Source organism: Ursus maritimus, unplaced genomic scaffold (assembly GCF_017311325.1).
Source record: "Ursus maritimus isolate PB19 unplaced genomic scaffold, ASM1731132v1 scaffold_23, whole genome shotgun sequence".
NCBI classification, from domain to species: domain Eukaryota; kingdom Metazoa; phylum Chordata; class Mammalia; order Carnivora; family Ursidae; genus Ursus; species Ursus maritimus.
The window spans coordinates 19,843,506-19,864,180 of NW_024424786.1; the positions used below are offsets into that span (position 1 = coordinate 19,843,506).

General features: G+C 47.1%; 1 protein-coding gene across 3 annotated transcripts in view; it reads right to left on the reverse strand.

The window, feature by feature from the left end:
* Nucleotides 1–5,647: 5,647 nt before the first annotated feature.
* The window catches only part of LMO2 (LIM domain only 2), a 30,507-nt gene continuing 15,479 nt past the window's right edge, over nucleotides 5,648–20,675 (reverse strand). For 2 of the 3 annotated variants that reach the window (XM_040638936.1, XM_040638935.1), the window contains 3 exons: nucleotides 16,140–16,365; nucleotides 11,633–11,848; nucleotides 5,648–6,645 (listed from right to left, as the gene is read on the reverse strand). In XM_040638936.1, coding sequence (XP_040494870.1) covers nucleotides 6,426–6,645; nucleotides 11,633–11,848; nucleotides 16,140–16,180 — 477 coding nt within the window. In that variant the 5' untranslated portion in view covers nucleotides 16,181–16,365 and the 3' untranslated portion in view covers nucleotides 5,648–6,425. Of the gene's footprint in view, nucleotides 6,646–11,632; nucleotides 11,849–16,139; nucleotides 16,366–16,487; nucleotides 16,539–20,675 lie in introns of those variants that run through there. The other variant, XM_040638934.1, reaches the window with a different exon arrangement.

The following is a 20,675-nucleotide window of genomic DNA, read 5'->3' on the forward strand; positions in this document are numbered from 1 at the left end:
ATATATCTAAGGGGTGGGCATTTATTTGCCTTGGGCTGCCATTAAGTAATGAGATGAATGGGGTGGGGTGGAAAGGCTGGGACACACAGAAGCTGCTGCTGGGGGTTTTCTTAGGATCCCCACAAAGCCATCTTCAAGGCAGCCATCAAATAGGATAATTCAGCGAGCGCAGTTCAAAAGCTCCACAATGTGACAATGGAAATTGACTTGATTTAGCTTCAAAGATTCTATTAACTCAGAGAAATGATGATTTTATGGGAGAATTAATGCATAGCTACTGGGAGAGAACGGAAGTGACCTTACTGCTTTGAAACTTCTTTTAACTCAATTCTTAGATCTGTGTACAAAACATTACAGCTTAGCTTCCTGGTCCTATCATACACACAGTTCAGAGCCAGATGATTAAATCTTGATCCTAATTACAAAGGAAATGCAGAATCTGTAGTAAGCTCATTTCAGAAGGTTGAGAAATAACCTGTTTCCGAAATTGGCATGAAGTGAATCCTTCTACACATATCATTCACATTGTATGTGTGTGTTTGGGGTCATTGCTTGCTTGAGACGCACGACCTTTATTTCTAAGGTCAAAAGTACATTAAAATTGTGACAAATGGATATAGTATATCACTGACTTTAAAATCTCTTTTTCCTCTCTTTATCTCTCCTATTCTTCTCCTAATTGAACCAAAAGCCCCAAACAAATAAAGGTTAAATTCCCGAGTTTTTTTTTTTTTTTTTTAAGATTTTATTTATTTATTCGACAGAGATAGAGACAGCCAGCGAGAGAGGGAACACAAGCAGGGGGAGTGGGAGAGGAAGAAGCAGGCTCCCAGCAGAGGAGCCTGATGTGGGGCTCGATCCCATAACGCCAGGATCACGCCCTGAGCCAAAGGCAGACGCTTAACCGCTGTGCCACCCAGGCGCCCCTAAATTCCCGAGTTTTTTTTTTAAAAACTTTTTACTTGTAAATAATATAAAACTTATAGAGAAGTTGCAAAAATACTATGCATGTATATCTTTTATGTATATTCGCCTGTTAACATTTCACCCCATTTGCTTTACTATTTATTCACCCCCCCATACGCACATATATATTTTTCTCAATCACTTGAGAATAAGTTACATCATCACCCTTTACCCCTAAACATTTCAGTGTGTATTTCCTAATAGTAGGGGTATTCTTTTACATAAGCACAGTATAATTATCACATGAGTAAATTTAATATTTGTGCAATACTTTGAACTAACCTACACTTTCATATTCCAATTTTTATCAGTTGACCCAATGATGTCCTTCAGAGTGTTTTTTCCCTCTAGGACTGGATTCAGTAAAGGGCCACGTATCAGATTTAGTTGTCAGGTGTCCTTAGCGTTCTTGAATCTGGGACATTGCCACACCCTTTCTTTGTCTTTTATGACATTGGTATTTTTGAGGATAGAGTCCACCTCTGCACCCGCCTTTTTTTTAGAGAGAGAGAGAGCAAGCATGAGCAAGGGGGGAGGAGCAGAGGGAGAAGGAGAGACTCTTTTTTCTTTTTTTAAAGACTTTATTTATTTATTTATTTGACAGAGAGAGAGAGAGCCAGTGAGAGAGGGAACACAAGCAAGGGGAGTAGGAGAGGAAGAAGCAGGCTCCTAGCGGAGGAGCCTGATGCGGGGCTCCATCCCAGAACGCCAGGATCACGCCCTGAGCCGAAGGCAGACGCTTAACATTGAGTCACCTAAGCGCCCCAAGAGGGAGAGACTCTTAAGCAGACTCCATGCTGCGCGCAGAGCTGGCTCCCTCTCACAACCCTGAGGTCAAGACTTGAGCCTCAGTCAGGAGTCCGATGCTTAACCGACTGAGTCACCCAGGTGCCCCTTTCTTCCCCCACCTTTTAAAAAAATACATTGTTCATCATTTTGAGTTTGTGTGATAATGTGTCTCATAATTTATTTTTTTATTTTTTATTTTTATTTATTTATTTATTTGACAGAGAGAGAGAGACAGCCAGCGAGAGAGGGAACACAAGCAGGGGAGTGGGAGAGGAAGAAGCAGGCTCCCAGCGGAGGAGCCTGATGTGGGACTCGATCCCAGAACGTCGGGATCACGCCCTGAGCCGAAGGCAGACGCTCAACCGCTGCGCCACCCCGGCGCCCCGTGTCTCATAATTTAATTCAGGTTACGCATTCTTGATCGGAGTACTAAAATGAGTGATGTGTCCCTTACAGAGAATCACATCTGGAGGCACATTGTCCATCTGCCCCTCACTGATCACCTGGTCAAGGTGTTACCCAATTTCTCCACTGTGTTATTACTGGTTTTTTTCCTTGCAACTAATAAATATATGGGAAGGCACTTCAGGACCATGCAAATATCCTGCTCTTTCTCTGTTGAAATTCAGCAACTGTTAGTGATTCTTGTTTGAACCTTCCAACTCCCATATAGTCTTCACATTTACTAGCTGGCACTCAAGATTCTGCTGTGAGCAAGTCTTCCCTTTTCTCTATTTACTTACTATTGGTATGAACTCACAGATTATTATTTTCCCCCCAGTGGTTTATAACTCATTACTGTCCTTAAGTATTTTGTTAGTCAAATTGTCCCAGATTTGGCCACTGATAGCTGCTTCCACCTGGCTTCTTCGTGCTTGTGACTTTCCTATATCCGCCCTCCCCATTTTTTTAGTACTTCCTTGCTTGCTGGCATAATGAGATGTTCCAGGCCCATCTTGCTCCCCCCCCCCGGGTTCCTTGGTTTTGATTTTGATTTGCCACTCGTTCTCAAAATTGCAAAAAAACTCATCTCTTCTATTTATTTCCCCCTGGGCCCCAGTCCATCTCCAGACAAAGCCTACCACCACCCTGAAAACTCAGCTTACCTGCCTACTTGCCCTGCAAGATCAAGGTCTCTGAGTCTTTGCTCTTGCCTTGTCACCCCCTTCCTGGTCCAGGGTCATTTCAAATGTGATTTCCTCTGGACTCCAGATAGCCACCCCTGGGCTGATTTAATTGTTTCCTTATCTCTGTTTCTGTAGCACTTTTTGCATATCTTTATTGTGATGCTAATCTTATACCATTATGCTTTGGTTACATTTCTAGCTAGACTGAACTCAAATACTTTCAAATAGCCCAGGGAGAAGGGTATTAATTTTCCCTATTTTGCAGGGGAGAAACTTGAGTTTCAGGGCGGTGAGCCTAAGAAAGAGGCAGCAGCGCACAGGGTGACAGTCCTCGGTTGCAACCTACTCCCGTCATTTATTTGAGGTCGGACTGTGGGCAAGTTACTAAACCTGTCTATGCTTCGGTTTCCCTGGCAGTAAAATATAGGGGATAATAAATAGAAACTACCACGTAGGGCTGTTGTGTGGATTAAAAGAGTTAATATTTGTAAAGCACCTAGAATAGTGCCTGGCACATGGTAAGTGGTATGAAAGTGTTTGTTAGGGAAATAAAGTCATGTCACTGCAGTTCAAATCCTAGTCCTCAGATGATAAAGCTCCTAGTCACTGCTCTATTTTAACTTGGTAGGATTCCAGGATTCCCTGAGAAGCAGTGGTTCTATTAGCAATAAAAGGAAGCTGGCTCAGGACATAAGACATTCATGAGGTGAGAGGAAGCAAAATATTCCTGCGAACAGCTGAATGAAGGCAGAGACCAGGGAAGGGAGCAGGTGTTCGGTTCTCCTGACTCTGAGTCTAGGGCACACGGGTTACACAGTCAGGCAAGGACCACAGGTAGGCTCCAGGAGCTGGTCCCTCATGAGGTCTCTCTACGTGTTTTTCCTCTCAAGTCCACTGTGGGTTAGACATTGAGGCCCTTGGGCTGACTTGCCACAAAGACTCTGCCTGTGCATTCACAGTTCTGCAAGATTGTGCCATCGACACATGGAAAATACGCATTGTTGCTTTATTGAGGATGGCAAAGCTATTGGCTGGGGTTTGAATCTCGTGTTGTACTACAATGGGGATTAAGAATAAAGTTTACATTTCCAAAGCAAGAGTCATTTTTATTTTGCCCTAAGAACTGCCCACAAGATGGGGCACTTGGGTGGTTCAGTCGGTTAAGGGGTCTGTCTTCGGCTCAGGTCGTGATCCTGGGGTCCTGGGATCGAGCCCCCCTTTGGGCTCCCTGCTCAGCGGGGTGTCTGCTTCTCCCTCTCCCTCTGCTGCTCCCCCTGCTTGTGTGCTCTCTGTCAAATAAACTTAAAAAAAGTAAAGAAAAAAATTAACTGTCCACAAGATAGAGACATGGCTGATATATATTATTATTGTTATTATAATGAATGTCGATATGGTTAAAAATGGTGGATTGCATTATAATCGATCAGGTAGAAGACAGTTGTTAGCTGAGTGACAAAATTATGTATAACTTTTCAGTTTAGGGACCATGAGTAGACAGTGCTTGTCTACGTGTGGAAAAGTTACTGATTAACCTTTATGTCTAATATTAACTATTAACAACCTAAGAGCTCATGATCTGTCTTACTGTGGAATGTTTGAGAATAGCCATTCTCAAACTTGAGTGTGAGGCAGAATCATCTTTAGGGCTTGTTAAAGCCCAGATTGCTGAGCCCTTTCTCCAAAGTTTCGGATTCACTCTGTTTGAGGCAGAACCCGTGAATCTTCATTTTTAATTAATAACTTTTAATAAAGTTTAATCTTTTAATTTAAAAAAATTTTAGTAAATCACTTCATTTCAAGTGATGCTGATACGGTTGGTTCAGGGACCACAATTCGAAAACCACATCCCTTTTTGTTGACTTAGAACATCTCCTCGCTGGCAGCAAGTTACCACCACCTGAGTTGCAATGCGATATAATTAGATTTCTTTTAAATAGGCCACCTTAAGCAAATTTCCCAGCCACTTTTAGTATTTGATAGACCAAGAGCCGTCCCTTAATTATTTCTCTAGAAGAAAAAAAACCCCATACAAACCTTAGTGATGGAGGTTTTAAAGGAATACCACGGCTAATGAACTGTAGCATAAGATGCATATTTCTGATGTCTTGATAATTAAACACGTTAAGACTTCTTGGTGCTCGCCAATAATTTTATGAAACAATTGAGAAGTATATCCATCTAGGTTTGGGACCGGCTTGAACTAGCGAGCGGAGAGCGGCAGGTGGCGCTCTGAGTCAGTTCATGGGGGCCCGAATAGGGTGGAAGGCGAAGGCACAAACCAAGATGGCCTGCTTTAAATCCTCAAAGTAAGGTCCTCTTAACCACTTGTCATAAAATACCCTGAGACACACGTCTTGGAAAATCGAAGTGTCAAGCTCAGCATCTTTGCCACATTTCAAGCTAGGTAATTACCTTCTCTCCCAAAGGGAATCTGTTTTATGTATTTGTGTCCTTTCTAGGTTACAGGTTTCCCAAAGGCAATGATCTTGCCTTCCGTTCATTCTATACAACGCAGAAGTGAAATGCACATTTTACAATAACAATTTAATTATTCCACATCCCTCTGAGGTACACGATGACCTGTTATATAATTGCTAGTAATACAGAAATGTGCCTGCCTCGTATAAACCCTAGCAATAAATGGAAGCTTTTATTTGACCTCAAAGTAAATAGCTTATTTACTTCTCCTTTACAGTATGAAAAAAAGCCATTTTCCTGCCATCCCAAATTAGGAGTTCTAATCAAGTAAACAACACTTCATTTCAGTCTGTCATTTTTATTGTCCTCAGAGGGTTTTTTTTTTTTTAACTACACACAACAAATACTTTGATATAATCTAAGATAATAAAATAGTTGAACAACTTTTGCTTTTAGATTTACATTTGTATAGAAACAATCTGTGGAACTCCTCACCTCCCAACCAGGGTGTCTACAAACAGCGATTCATTAGCATTGCTTTAAATAATTGTTTGGTTAAAAGTTGCCATTTCCATTCTCAACTGAAATGTGTCTCCATGCAGTTTCCCTTGGGTCCAAAGCTGAAGGCCTTGGGAAGGTGGCCAAGGAAAAAGGATGGCCGCTCTCCTCTCTGTCCTTCCTTTGTGTGGAGGACAGTGATTGGAGCAGGGTTGTCATAAAAGCCAGGAAGAAAAGAAATCAATTGCACATCTCTAGTTTTCAAGGGTCAAGGTCCTAAGGGGTCTTTACACAAGTCCCTCTCTGTAGATGTGGGGTTCTAGGATGAAGGCAAGCGCCCGCCTGCCCCCCAACACTCCTTTCCTTCACGAACTGTGGCAGTTACTATGGCTAGGCTGTGGCCATTGTCCATAAGGTCTCCCTAAAGGCTGTCAGATTTAAGTCTTGTCCCTTGCATTTTGTCATTTGGATGCCGGGTCTTGGTGCCCAGGGAGGTTCCACCATCCCCTAAGAAATGCCTCATCCCACCCTCATATCCCCAGAGTGCCCAAGAGTGAAGACCCCACGGAGACAGTGACTTCAGTGAGATACGCACCCCCCCCCCAAGAGATGCTGGGGGACTCTGGCCTAGATGATTCCATTGATCTTAGTCCACTCGTAGATGTCCTGTTCACACACTATGTCGGAGTTGATGAGGAGGTATCTGTCGCCCACACAGAAATGCTTCTGACAGGCGGCGCATTTGAAACATTCCAGGTGATACACTTTGTCTTTCACCCGCATCGTCATCTCGTAGGCCCGGATCCGCTTGTCACAGGACGCGCAGAGACCGTCTTGGCCAAAAAGCCTGGGGGAGAAACGGAAAGAAAAGCTAAGAAGACATTGGCAGAGGGGCGCCTGGATGGCACAGTGGTTAAGCGCCTGCCTTTGGCTCAGGGCGTGATCCTGGTGTTATGGGATCGAGCCCCACATCAGGCTCCTCCACTGGGAGCCTGCTTCTTCCTCTCCCACTCCCCCTGCTTGTGCTCCCTCTCTCGCTGGCTGTCTCTCTCTGTCAAATAAATAAATAAAAAATCTTTTTTTTTTTTTTAAAAAGAAGACATTGGCAGAAACAAAACTGGAAGAAAGGGCTCAAGGATGGGTTCCATAAGGGAGGCTCCCTGCCAGCCTGTCAGGAAACAAGGGAGAGGTGGGTCCAGGGAGGCTGGCGGAATCTTTCCTAGAGGGAAGGGGCTCCTCTGGGATGAGGCCGTAACCCGTGGCATCTGTATTTGCACAACCTGCCCCTTTGCTGAGCTCTCCTTGCTCTAGGCTGCCCTGGGGCCCCTCGTCTGTGAAGACGTGACTTCGCTGAAGTGATGTGAATTAAGAGGTTAAGCATGTACTGTGTGTCCCCTCCCAGGGGAGCTTTCATTTTAGAAGAAGAGCTGGAGTAAATCTCTGGGGGCCCTCTGAGGGGGAGCTGAGCAGGAATGCGGTGAAATGGGCACCTTTCTGAGGTTCCCAGATTCTTTTTTTTTTTTTTAAGATTTTTTATTTACTTATTTGACAGAGATAGAGACAGCCAGCGAGAGAGGGAACACAAGCAGGGGAAGTGGGGGAAGAAGAAGCAGGCTCATAGCAGAGGAGCCTGATGTGGGGCTCGATCCCATAACGTTGGGATCACGCCCTGAGCCGAAGGCAGATGCTTAACCGCTGTGCCACCCAGGCGCCCCCGAGGTTCCCAGATTCTATCATGGCGACAGCCACTGCTCCCACCCGTGGGGAGGGCTGGTCTCCAAGTCCTCCACAAGCTGCAACGGCCACCCCCATATGACTGTTGGTTGGGGCCCCAGCTTCTAGGAGACAAGGGATTTGACAGAAGACACTCGGTGCCGTGAACCGTGCCTCAGAGATCTGGGAGACCAACAGCATCTCTCCACATTGAACGGAAGGGTTTACTTCAAGGTCCTTGGCTGCCCCATTGGCGTGAGTCTCAGGAGAAAGTTCTCTTTTGACACTGAAATCAAGAATCCCCTGTCTCAGTCAGTCACTTATTTCAAGCAATATTCTGTGTCAAGGTGGGAGAGGCAACTCGGTGGGGCCCAGCGCGGTGATGGTTAAGCTTCGGTCCTGGGACCAGCAGCATTTGCACACCTGGGGGCTTGCTAGAAATGCACATTCTCAGGCCTCCCGGTTGAGACACTCTGGCGGTGAGGCCGGTGTGTGAAGCAGCACTTCCAGGTGAGTCCAATGCACGCTGAAGTTTTGCAATCAGCTTGCCAGAGTGGAATCATGCACGACCAGGACTAGCCCTGAGGACGGAGTGAGCACGGTGGGACCTCGGGCTCCTCTGAGCTTCTGGAGTGGCAGTGATCATAGCAGCTACGTCACGGGGCCACGAGAAGGATCAAACGGAGCATTGTCAAAGCGCCGACCATCAAAGGCTAAGCCAACACTGGCTGTGTTCCAGCACAGGTCAGGTGCACTCGCTACAGGAATGCACTTTCACACGTGCCTGACAACACGTCCCTTCCACATCGAACCTTTAGGACAGTTTTAGGTTAATGCTGCTTCTTATTGGAAGTTCTTATTTACCTCAGGATAGCAGAGAATCGATGGGAACATTCTGAGAGGCTGGAGGGGAGACAGGGGCCGCTGACAAATTTGGAAACATCTGGGCAGAGTTAACGGAATCAAGAAGAAGCCATCTGTGGATAGAGGGCTGACAGTGAGAGCCAGGGCCAGCGAATTTCTGATTCCTGCTTTGCCTTTGCGGATCTCTCAGTGTTTTCGAGGCAACACCTGGGAGCAAACTCATTGGGGGGGGGGCATTTTGTCCCAACCTAGCAGATGGAGTAGCTGTAGGAAGCTGCCACCTTGGAGGTCACAGAGGCGAAAGCCCCTTCTGGTTTCCCGACTGCTCAGTAAGTTGAGTTTGGGACCGAGCAAGGATAAATGACTCAATGAAACAGTGTGCATGGCTTGGAGCCAACACATGGGGTGTGTGACCCTTAAGGAAGGAGAGCATTTATTAAAGAGAAGTTGGGGGTAAATTACAATGCACGTCAGCCAGTTAATGAGGGGAAGGACTTTGGGGGGCAAGTTCAGGTCCCTCTAACTAGCCAGGTACCCCGGAGCAAATGACATCCTCCCTTCGGATTCTGTATCGTAAGCTGTACAGCACGGAAGCTGGGAGAAAAGGCCCCCTGCAGCCCCTCCCAGCTCTACTATCCTGAGATTCTCCTAAGGGGAAAAATCAGCCAGGGCTTGACATCTAATTTCAGCATTCACCTCTGGCACCAGGAGTTGGTGCCGTAGGCTGGAGATTCCCGAAGCAGACCATGAAGAGAGGAATTATTAAGGATATATTCTCAGGGGAAGCCGGTGAGAGGCAAGGGAAGCTGGATGGAAGGGGAGGAAGGCAAGCAAAGTTGCCATCTGCAGCAGAGGCCCTCAGAGGGGAGCGCGGGGAGGGTGGCACAGGGCCTCGGAGGCGTGTGTAAGTTACGTCTCCTCCAAGCCCGCTTGGCTCCGGGCAAGGCTGCAAGGCTTTGGTGCTCCTACAGTGCCAATCATCGGTCATTGGTCAATGTTAAGGTCCGCTGGCAGTGTGGGGGCAGTGGGCACACTTCATCTCCAACAGATGCAGGTGTTGGCTGTTGCAACTAAAACCACTGGGAGGTAGGGTGCACTGCGCACAAAAATTGGTAGAAAGGGATCCGATGGAATCTGGGGGCCCTGGACTGACATGAACAGCTACTGTTAGGTTCCCAGTAACACAATCCAGCAGCAGTGAGCAGCAGGCTTTAGATTCTGCACTGGGATCTCATGAATATTTGAGTCTGAAAAGGACTATAATGGGCGGGTCAGCCGTGGGCAATCCTCAGGAGAAGTTCCCTGAGGGTGGGGGAGAAGGACTGAACCCCATCAGAGGACCCCCCATTTATTCACTATCGCCTTTTTAAAAGATGCTGCCAGATATGTTAAGAATGTAAGTAAGCAACTCCATTGCTAAAGGACCATCCCTGAAGCAACACACACACACACACACACACACACACACACAACGGTTTTTCTCCTCTGTCAAGAGGTGTCAATGTCTTAAGCTTTCTCCTGCCCATTTTAATAACAATAATATAAATATTAAAGGATGGCTGGAAACGCCTGCACTAACACAGAGTTAATTAACATGTTGCCTAGGAATGTAGCAAGGAGAAGAATTATTTCATGTCACCAAGACGCAAGTTAATTAACACTGGGTTCTCCCAGACAATTTTTTTCTCTTTCTTTTTAAAAATGCAAAAGATGAACAAGACCAGGCGGCAGCGGGTTTATTCCTGAACGTTATATAAAACCATAGAGGTAGGGAGAAGCCGGGCTCTTCTGACCTTACTCTATCTGCACTTCATTTAATAAGATTCAAATGATTTGACAGGGATGTAGTCAGGGGGCCCAATGGGAATCATTTACCCGTCTGCTTTCTGCATGGACTTGGCAAACTGGTAGCCAGCAAAATCAGGTCTCTATTTATCCCAGTTCCATTTTCTTGTAACTTAATAAAAAATGGACCAAAATTATAATCATGATCATTGAAAACTCTACTTATTTTCTCTGAACCAACAAATTTGCAAGGACTTTATCAGAGAATTTGGTGGGGGGGGAGGCGTATTCTATCTGTCTCTGGGTAAACAGATAAGCTTCCTTCACCGTGGAATTGCCTTCATTTTTTTTTTAATGTAAAAATGCTCTGAGGGCAGGTTTGGGAGGAAGAAGCAGCCTGGCAGCCAAGGGCACTGAAGTCTAAACAAGCTTCCCTGGGTTGGGTGGTCCTAATGCATTAGGGCTGCATGCTCGACAGACCCTCTGCCACAGGAAGATGGCAAAACACTGACAGCTCTACAGCTGAGCAGATCTGACAGTAGAGGGCACAGAGTTACCTCCGCAGCAGCTAATATGAAACTGGAAATGCTAGATCATTCCGGGCAAAGGCACTCGTTGAGCGCCGGAAAATTCACATGGCCAACAGTATGACCCGGAGCATCAGACATGTCCTCAGCTGCTGTCTCATGGGGTGTTGTAGCATTCCTATTTTTTTCCTTCCGTTCTTCCATATCCTTGTTCATTAGGTGGGAAACGACTTAATGATAATGTCAGGAAGGTTAGTGACAAGGGCAGCTAACATCTAACTGGTGGTAACGCACCAAGCCAAGTAGTTTCCATGTGTTACCCCATCAAGCCCTCACCTCCTCATTGGAGGCAGGTGCTGTTATTAACCCCATTTTTATAGGGGAGGAAATCAAGGCTGAGGAAGGCTAAGGAATTTGCCCAAGGTCACAGAGCGAAGAAAGCTATGGTGCTGGGACTCCAACCCACAGCTGACTTCAGAGTCAAAAGCTTGGGCCTTTTAAATCACAGAATATTAGATTCCTACAAGAGAATCTTTTATAACCTATATGTAGGTTTTGAAGCATTAAGTGCGCACCTAAGAACCCACCGTCCAACTGGTCAACTCCAACGTTCCTGGTTCCTCTGGAGCGCCCAGTGTATCCCTCCCCAGCCCCCTCCCCTCGTGGCTGCCCCCCCAACTACTCTTCTGAATTTTGTGTTTATCACTCTGTCATCTCTAAGAACTTAGTATTTGACCACAAGGGAATGTGTCCCTGAGAATACGCCCTCTCATACAGGAAGAGATGCCAACTACTTCTCTGCAGGTGGCAGCTGAGACGCAACCTCCCGCCTGGACATCTGGGCAGGTGGCAGGAGCGGAAGGGCTAGACGGAGACCCTGCTATCTCGCCGACCCCAGCCTGTCCCCCTCCCTGCTCAGGGCCCCGGGGCGTGGAGGGGGGCTACCTGAGATAGTCCCTCCGGCAGAGCTTCCGGCCCAGCTTGTAGTAGAGGCGCCTTCCCACCTCGCCCAGCCGGCACCCGCAGAGGTCACAGCTGAGGCAGTCCTCGTGCCAGTACTGGTCGATGGCCTTCAGGAAGTAGCGGTCCCCGATGTTTTGCTGGCAGCCGCCGCATGTCAGCAGAGATGGGGGGATCTGCAGCACCTCATCCACTGGCTCCCTGGAAAGGAGACCCCGCATTAGGGATAAGCTCGCGGCGAGCACCAGGGGTGAGGGATCTCTCTGGGCAATTCAGGACAGTTCGCAGAGAGGAGAAAAGACAGGACTATGCATCCGGAGGCCAGACGGCAGAGGGGGCGCCAGCTAGCTTGGGTCAGGACAGAAGAGAGGTAGGCCTCCCACCCTCGATGCTATGGAAGTAAATGCACGTGGTTCTGCACCCCGGCCCACAGCCCCGCACCGTTCTGGGCCCCTCCGCACCCACCCTTTTTCTCTTTTTTTTCCCTCTTTTTTCCACTCTCCCTTCCTACTCTCCTTCTGTATCTCGCCATTTCTCCTTTTTTCCCCTGCTCCCAGGCCTAGACTCAAGGGCACTGCTGAACCCCACAGGAGGCACTCCGGGCTGGAAGAGTCGCTTGCTTCAGTCCACTACCCAGCGGGCTAAAAACCTGCAAGTTTCCTGTTGAATCTCTGTGCCGTCCTAACCCAAGCCCTTCCCAACTGCATGAAAAGCAGAAGTGAGCAAGAAAGAAGAAAGTGATCAAAGGTGATCTTAGGCTGTTTTCTTGTTTCCCAAATAAAAATTCCATCAGGATGTAATAGGAATTCTTCTTATTATTTTTAAAATTATTATTATTATTATTAAGTTTTTTAACAGAAATTCACAGCCCATCCTTACTACTGAGTGAATCCTTGAAGAAAAATCCCAGGTATTAGGGCCATTGTTAGACTTATAAAGGACACTAAATAGATCTTTCTGCATGTGACAATATTTACAACAGCAAAACTGATTTGGACAAAGCTGATTTAGGGAAGAAAATGAGGAAGGGCTAATGATTATTTTCAAGAGAGTGGAAGGCAATTAAACAGACTCTGGAACCTCTCTCCAGGCAATTGTTAATGGCGAGACTGTGAGATGTGTTCCTTCGTTAAAAAGTCAGCGTCTCCAGTTCACTTTGCTTCACTGGAATCTGAATACTACTGTTGTATGTTTTAAAATAAGTAATTTTATTTGCCAAAAGAAAATAAAAGAGAGTGGAAAGAAACTATTCCAGCACCGAACGGGACACGGGAAAAACCTAATACCTGTTGATTTGTAACAATTAATGAGTAAGCACTCTTTTGAACCTTACTCAAACACAAATCTTTTTTTTTAATCCATTATGTTTTTGTTTTGTTGTTTTGTTTTTTAAGATTTTATTTATTTATTTGACAGAGAGAGAGACAGCCAGCGAGAGAGGGAACACAAGCAGGGGGAGTGGGAGAGGAAGAAGCAGGCTCCCAGTGGGGCAGGGAGCCCGATGTGGGGCTCAATCCCAGGACCCTGAGATCAGGTCCTGAGCTGAAGGCGGACACTTCACGACTGAGCCACCCAGGCGCCCCCCCATTATGTTTTTAAAAATGGACCTGCTTCCAACCATGGGATTCCTAAAGGGAGTTTCCTCCTCTGTACCTTGAGGGTATAAATCTGTCTCCTATTTCTCGCTCACGCTGATTTACCAGGTGACCTTGTGTCCTGACTGGTCTGTGCCCACAGAGCTCAGCACCCATTATACTTAGGGACGATGAGATGCAGGTAATCAGTGTGGATCACACACACTGACAACTTCAGTTGTCTCTTTCTAGAAAGCACACACCTCCCTGAGTATTTAGGAATACTGAAGCCAAGTCCACACTTTGTAGACCAAGGGCCAGGGTCTTTCCTAAGATGATCCCTTTTTAGAATTAGAAAATGTGAAACCGAAGTCCGTTTTCTTTTAAAAATTCAAGACTTAAAATAGTTTTAAGAATTCGCTGAAGCCCGACTTGCTTTTCTTTGTTTCCACAGGTTATACCTAAGGACTCCCAATCTCCCTTCTGAAAAATAATATCCCCAGCATTTTCACATGCGTCAACTCAGAAATGCATGTCTTCTCTTTCCACGGCCCACGGTCTGACTTCGGGCTTTCAGAAACACTCGTGGAACCTCGACCACCCTCGATGCTCTGATGCTGGTGCTGCCAACCAACTGTGAAAGAGGAGAATTTGCACTTTGCTGGTGCAAAACTGCCTGGAACTAAAACGAACTGCTCGTGTTACTTACAGGTGGGTGGTAGGGGCCACCCAATGCATCGTATAGGAAATCTCTATATTCGCGAATTCTGGCAGGCTTTCCGTCTCTATGTTTCATTTGCAAATGCCTAGGCAAGCTTGTATCTGCACATTGGAGATGCTAATCCTCATGACCCAAGTTGGCTTTGAGTACGTACACCATGAAGCGTCTGGGAGGACAGCGTTCCACGGTAGAAGTGTGAAGCAGAAGAGCCACTGTGACGGCCCGAGATGAGATAGGAAAGGACAGGATAAGATACTGGCTCTATCTAGCTTTCTGTAATTAATGATAATATCACATTATCTTTCATGGATGTTCCAACGTAATGAATGGGTGGGATTCACCCTCATATTAATATTTTATATTCTCCTAGAGCCTATCCTGAATATTACAACTGAGTATCACTTTGGCCTGGATTTCTGGGATCATGTCTCAACAATTTCCAATAAAAGAAGGGAGTGGGATGTGCTCCAAGTAATTTCCCAACTAGCTTGTTCGGGTTAGAGCCTGTCTTTATGGGGCAAACAGTGAAGTGAAGGAGGAGTGTTCTTTTCAGTAGGGTGCCTGCTGTACTCTGAGGTTAGGATGTTTCAATTTTCTAATCTCAGTGAAAAAGCACAAACTTTGAAAAGAGCTAACCTCCTTCAGGGAACTGAAACCTCCAGATTTATCTTCTAATAAAAGGATTAGTGACTAAGTTCTGCTGATGGAAAAGGCATTAGGCACCAATTCATCCCATTCACTCTTATTGCATTACTATGGTCTCGCCCAGGCTCTGAAAACTCAGGGCTAAGTTGTCATCCTAGGTTTATAAAAAAGTGTGCAAACCACCCTTTAAACCCAGTGTCTGCCGAGATATAGTCTTTTAAAAATGAATGGTCTTTTTCTCCTGAGCATTTGTTGAAGGAAGCTGTGTTTTCCTTAGTACAGACCTGGCCCCTTATAGAACTGGTGTCTGAGCCTTCAAGATTGAATAGTGATGTTTATATTCTCACCGGATCATGGGACTTCCTGTATTTTATAAGAGCATGCTGAGTGTTTATGCTGGTAACTGAGGGTAAAGCCCAGGTATATAAACACCATAGATGGCTGAAACTGGGGGAGGGAGAGACTTCAATCAGGAAAGCACAATTCCTTTAAAGCAGGAAAAGAAAAGAAGAGAAAACAAATGCCTCTTAAAAGCACAAATGGACAAGTCATTAACCAGCTCCTTTGGTCTGTGTAACAAATCCCTTCAAAGGATTAGATGGGGACTTCAAAGGAATAAAAATTCTCAATACCAGACAGCTAATGAATCTTAAAAGGGCATTTGCGCTGACGGGAAAATGATATCTTAAACAACCCTTTCTCCCCTTGTTAACGCTAAAGAATGGGTTGGAGGTATAGGTTGGAAACAGGGGAACATTCCAAACCAGTACAAGGCTCAGGAAACAAATGCGGCAAATGCTCATTAGAGCTCCGGTTCCCTGACCCCAAACCCTTTTGAGAGTGTGATAAATGCTATGAGCCACCGCTCCCAGAATTCACCTAACACAAAATGGTGCACTAACTTTTGAGGTTCACAGGCCCCCATCAGTGGACCCCAAGGGAGGGGGTACATGTACCCAAATTAACTCCGGATTTAAGGGCTCGGAAGTCTCTGGAGGCCAGAGAGAGCTCCTAGGTGGACGCTCGGACCCCCTCACGCGCGCGTCCCTAGCACCGCGAGCAGCCGCTCCACCTGCGCACCGCGACGGGGGCCGTCGGGGACTCGGGAGGCCTCCACTTGTTATGTCCCCCTTTCCAGGATCAAATGGACAAAGAGAACGGGGACCGCGAAAGCGAAAGGGGAGAAGGGAGCAGAACCAAGCCCAGAACGCTCTCGGGACTGCACCTGCGCGCCTCCGAGCTCCCCCTGTGCCTGCTCCCGTGCAAACTTTCTGGCCCGCGGTGGCTTTGAGGTGCGTCCCAGGTAGCCGGGAGGGGCCCGCGGAGGTGCCAGGCCGACCCCCTCTCCCTGCCGCCGGGCGCCCAGCCCCTCTCCCAGTGCCCCCGGAGCCACCCGCGAGGATGGGGGAGCCCCGCGCGAGGCAAAGGGAGCCAGGGGCACGCTGCGGGCGCGCACCTGGAGCCTTCTTGCCCGCCGCCCGCGCCACCCTGCAGCCCCGGGGCGGGAGGCCGTGGTCTCCGTGGGTGGCAGGGGCAGGGGAGCCACACTTACTCAGACGGGTCCAGGCTCTTCCTCTCGATGGCCGAGGACATTGGGGAGGGGGGTGGCGTGCCAGGCGGCGGGGGCGCTCCCTTTGTGGCGCGGGGCTGGCCGGCTGCCGGGGCTCGGACCCCCTCGGGTGCTCGGGCGCCGCCGCCGCCGCTCCTGCGCCTCCTCTTGCTCCGGCGCTCCGGCGGCGAGCTCGCCCCTCCGCGCTCAAGGACAGTCACCGCGCTCCCTTCAAACGCCAAAGAGAGAGAGCGAATCACCGGGCTGCCGGCGCGCCGCGGCCGAGGCGGGGACCGGGGCGCGCAGCCTGGCCCCGGCGGCTGCAGCTGCTGCTGCTGCTCAGGACTTAACCTTCCATCCCGGTCCCGCCGCCGCCACCGCCGCCGCCGCCGCCGCCACCGCCGCCGCCGCCAGGTCCGGCTCGGCTCGCGCGCTGTCACCGGCTCCGCGCCGCCCGCGGGGATCGTGCGCGCCCGCCCGCCCGGCCGCCCCGAGTCCCTCGCACCTTCGACCCGGGTCGCGGCGCGCAGCTCGCGGCCGAGGGCAAGGAGGGGGCGGCGGCCTGGGGGCGGGGAGGGGACCGTGCCTCTCTCCCCGGGCTCCCTCCTCTCTCGGGAAGGTCTATTTTCGCTCAGCTTCCCTCTGTCTCTGGTTTCATTTCCTTTTTCCTGATCACGATTCAAATACAATAGAAGGAAATCACATTTAAAGAGACAGCTGCCCGGTCCCCCCCCCTTTTTTAAACGGGGCTCCTGGGGATTAGCAATACAAACAGCAGCAGCATCAGGACTGACTTGGCTTCTTAAAGGGGCCAGCGTCGGGGACGGGGAGAGTCTCTCAGCGAACACCTCTCCTTGGAGAGGCGGCTGGGTTGCCTCTAAATCATTCTTTAGGGCTTCCCCTCTTCGGCGTTTCCCTTTTGGTTAACTAAGACTGAAAGTAACCAGCAGGCCGCTCAAGGAAGAAAGACAAGACAAAAACGTGAAATCAGCACATACAGAAATGCAAGCGTTCCGGGTGGCTTTCGCGCCGGTCCGGGGTTCGAGGTCCCAGGTCCGCGGACACCGTGCGCGCGGATGCCCCGGACAGCGCGGCTCTGCGGGCCGCGGGCTAGTGAATGCGTCCGCGCTCCAGAGAGGCGACTGGTGCTGTGCGAGCAGGGACCGCACGGGCTGGGTACGCCTGAGCAGTGCCGGGGGCAGCTAATCCCGGAGGGAGGGTGGCTGGGAGGGACCACGCTGGTCTGAGTCTCCTCTCCATCTGCTGGAGGCAGCATTCCATCTCTCAGCATCTTTCAAACATCGGACTCCTGCGGTAGAAGTGCCCCCATGGAAAGTGCCAGTAATACTCTGCACAGAGAAAGTGCCTTTCCAATGATCAACAGCAATACTTGTGAGATTGCTTTGCCCTGGGTCTGGGAAAGAAAGAAGCCAGAATTGATTTTGGAGTTCAAGTTTCCCCTCCAACCACAAGGGCAAAGTCTAGGAAGAGGAGGAGGCTAATAGTCTGTCCCCTACAGAAAAAACTTTGGGTCTCATCAGAATTCCTTGAAAATTATTGTATTCAGAAATTATCTTCTTCAGAAATTATTATTAAAGGTCTATTTGGGCATGATGCCAGTTACAAGTCTCGTAAAGAGGAAATCACCAAGTATTTTCAGAATCCATAGTTTTATATAGTCTGGATCATGGTCATAGACATTTTATTCCCATTTTAAAGATGACATGAAAGGGCTTGGAGGAGTTTACCATGAAAAGCTGGCGGTGGAAATCAGAAGTGAATTCCTGATTACTTCATTTTCTGTGTTCAGAGCTAATCCTCACTGACTTTTCACAACTATAAACCAGAATTTACTATTGTCTGCACGCTTTTGTCATTTTCTTGTCTCCCTGTGTCCAAGGTTGGATCCCTAATGGGTATAATTAAAATGTGTGTGTGTGAGTGTGTGTGCATGTGTGTGACCAAGAAAGCCCTAAGGGCAGCTTTGGTTCATGTCAAGGCCTTCAGTATATAAAAAGATAGTCTCCTGATCAGACCCTTGCTTTTAATTAAAAAAAAAAAAAACCAAAACCAAAAAAACCAAAAAACCTAGACATTTTAGGCAAGCCTAAATTATGTGATCAATATGTACCTTGCCACTCTATAATCAGAAATGAAAATTAACCTATAGATCCTGATTAGCAGTATACCTACTTATAGCCAGTCCGTGTAGTGCTTAAATGTCAGGGACTACCTGGGTTTCACTTGGGCCCTTATCTGCTAGCATGGCCTAGGAACGTTACTTGATATGAGGAGACAGTACTGGGTAGTAGCTCCAGCATCAGTCGGCCAACATTCTAACCCCCCATTTCCACCTGTGTGAACTTGGGCTAACAGCAAGAACTTACACTCCCCAAATCCTCATCGGTAAAGTGGGGATGCCAGAACCTATTGCCTCAGCTGTTCTGAGGATTAAATGAGTCAATGCATGCAAAGTGTGGCACAGAAACTTATAATGGGGTGGGAGTGAGCACAGATACGAGATTAAATGCATGGAAAGCACTCAACGTATATTAAGTGCACGTAAGAGGCAGCTGCTATGTTATAGCAAGAGACATCATTGCGAGAGTTTAAAAAGACCTTGAATTCAGCAATTCCTCTGGGTATTTATCCATCGAAAATGAAAACACTAACTGGAAAAGATATATGCACCTCTGTGTTCGTTGCAGTCTTCTTTACAATAGCTGGGATATGGAAACAACCTAAACACCTATCGATGAATGAACGGGTAAAGAAGAGGAGTTTGTGTATACACACACACATGACACACGGTGGAATATTATTCAGCTATAAAAAAGAATGAGATCTTGTCATCTGAGACAACATGGATGAGCCTTGAGGGCATTATGCTAAGTGAAATAAGTCAGAGAGTGACAAATTCCATATGATCTCACTCATATGTGGAATCTAAAAAATAAAAAACAAGCTCTTAGATACAGAACAGATTGGTGGTTGCCTGAGGGAAGGGAAAGGGGTAGGCAGAATGGGTAAATGTGGTCAGAAGGTACAAACTTCCAGTTATAAAATTAGTCCTGGGTTCTAATGTACAGCATGGTGACTATAATTAATAATACCATGTTGCCTATTTGAAAATTGCTAAGAGAGCAAATCTTTTTTTTTTTTTTTTAAAGATTTTATTTATTTATTTGACAGAGATAGAGACAGTCAGCGAGAGAGGGAACACAAGCAGGGGGAGTGGGAGAGGAAGAAGCAGGCTCACAGCAGAGGAGCCCGACGTGGGGCTCGATCCCATAACGCCGGGATCACGCCTAGAGCCGAAGGCAGATGCTTAACCGCTGTGCCACCCAGGCGCCCCTAAGAGAGCAAATCTTAAAAAAGTTCTTATTATAAGAAAAAAATGTATAACTGTGGTGATGGATATTAACTAGACGTTTTGGATATTAACTAGATCTTTTGCAATACATGCAAAGGGTGAATCATGTTGTATACCTGAAACTTATATACTGTTGTATGTCAATTATACCTCAATAAAAGATAAATTAAAAACTCAAAACTAAACACAAAGAGCTTGAAATTCAATTCATACGTGAAATGGGGGTTTAAAATAAGAGCTTCCCACCCAACTTTAAAAACAATTCCCTGTTTCTTCTGTTTTTTGGCTTTTTTAAAGGTTTTATTTATTTATTTGACACAGAGAGAGAGAGAGAGAGAGCACAAGCTGGGGGAGCAGCAGAGGGAGAGAGCGAAGCAGGCTCTCTGCTGAGCAGGGAGCCCAACGCAGGGCTCGATCCCAGGACCCTGGGATCATGACCTGAGTCAAAGGCAGGCGCTTAACTGACTGAACCACCCAGGCACCCCGATTCCCTGTATTTTTTCTTTTTTAAAGCAAACGGAGCACCTTACTCCCTATTGCTCCTAAACATACGAGCATTTTCCATTTCAGTATTCACTAGCTTGATGAGTAGATGATATGTTTTTGCATGTGTTTGCTTCTATTAAATCTGACAAGTTGCTGCTTCCTTGTTACAGTTTTATATGGGGCTCAAGTTAGCTGTGAAAATAAATATATCCTTGAGGTAACCTCTGAACCACCAACTTTTGGGCATAAAGTTTCCTATTAATAATATGCTCCTGTTTTGACCCCAGGATGTAAAGAAAGAGAGATTACTGCCTATGACTTTGGGTCAGTTTCTTATCTTTCACAACTCTTTGGGGAGAACTTCCTTAGAGAAAGTGAATATTTGAAATGGTATCTTAAGATTTCAATTTCACACACAGTGGTTGTAAGAAATAACTGCCTACCGGTGGGATTTCATTTCTATTCAACGGGCAATTAAATTGCTCAAATTTCAGCTTAACATTTAGAATCGGGTCTCAAAATGTGTTTTTATTATGAATAATTTTAAAGCAATTGCGACCTTATTGTATCTTTCCATAGCAAGCCTTATGCCTTATGCAGAAGAGGAAATTCGATCGTTCTCAAGACTTGGGGAAATCTGCACTTGATCCCTAGCTGGGGGGACTGCAATTTAATTCCAT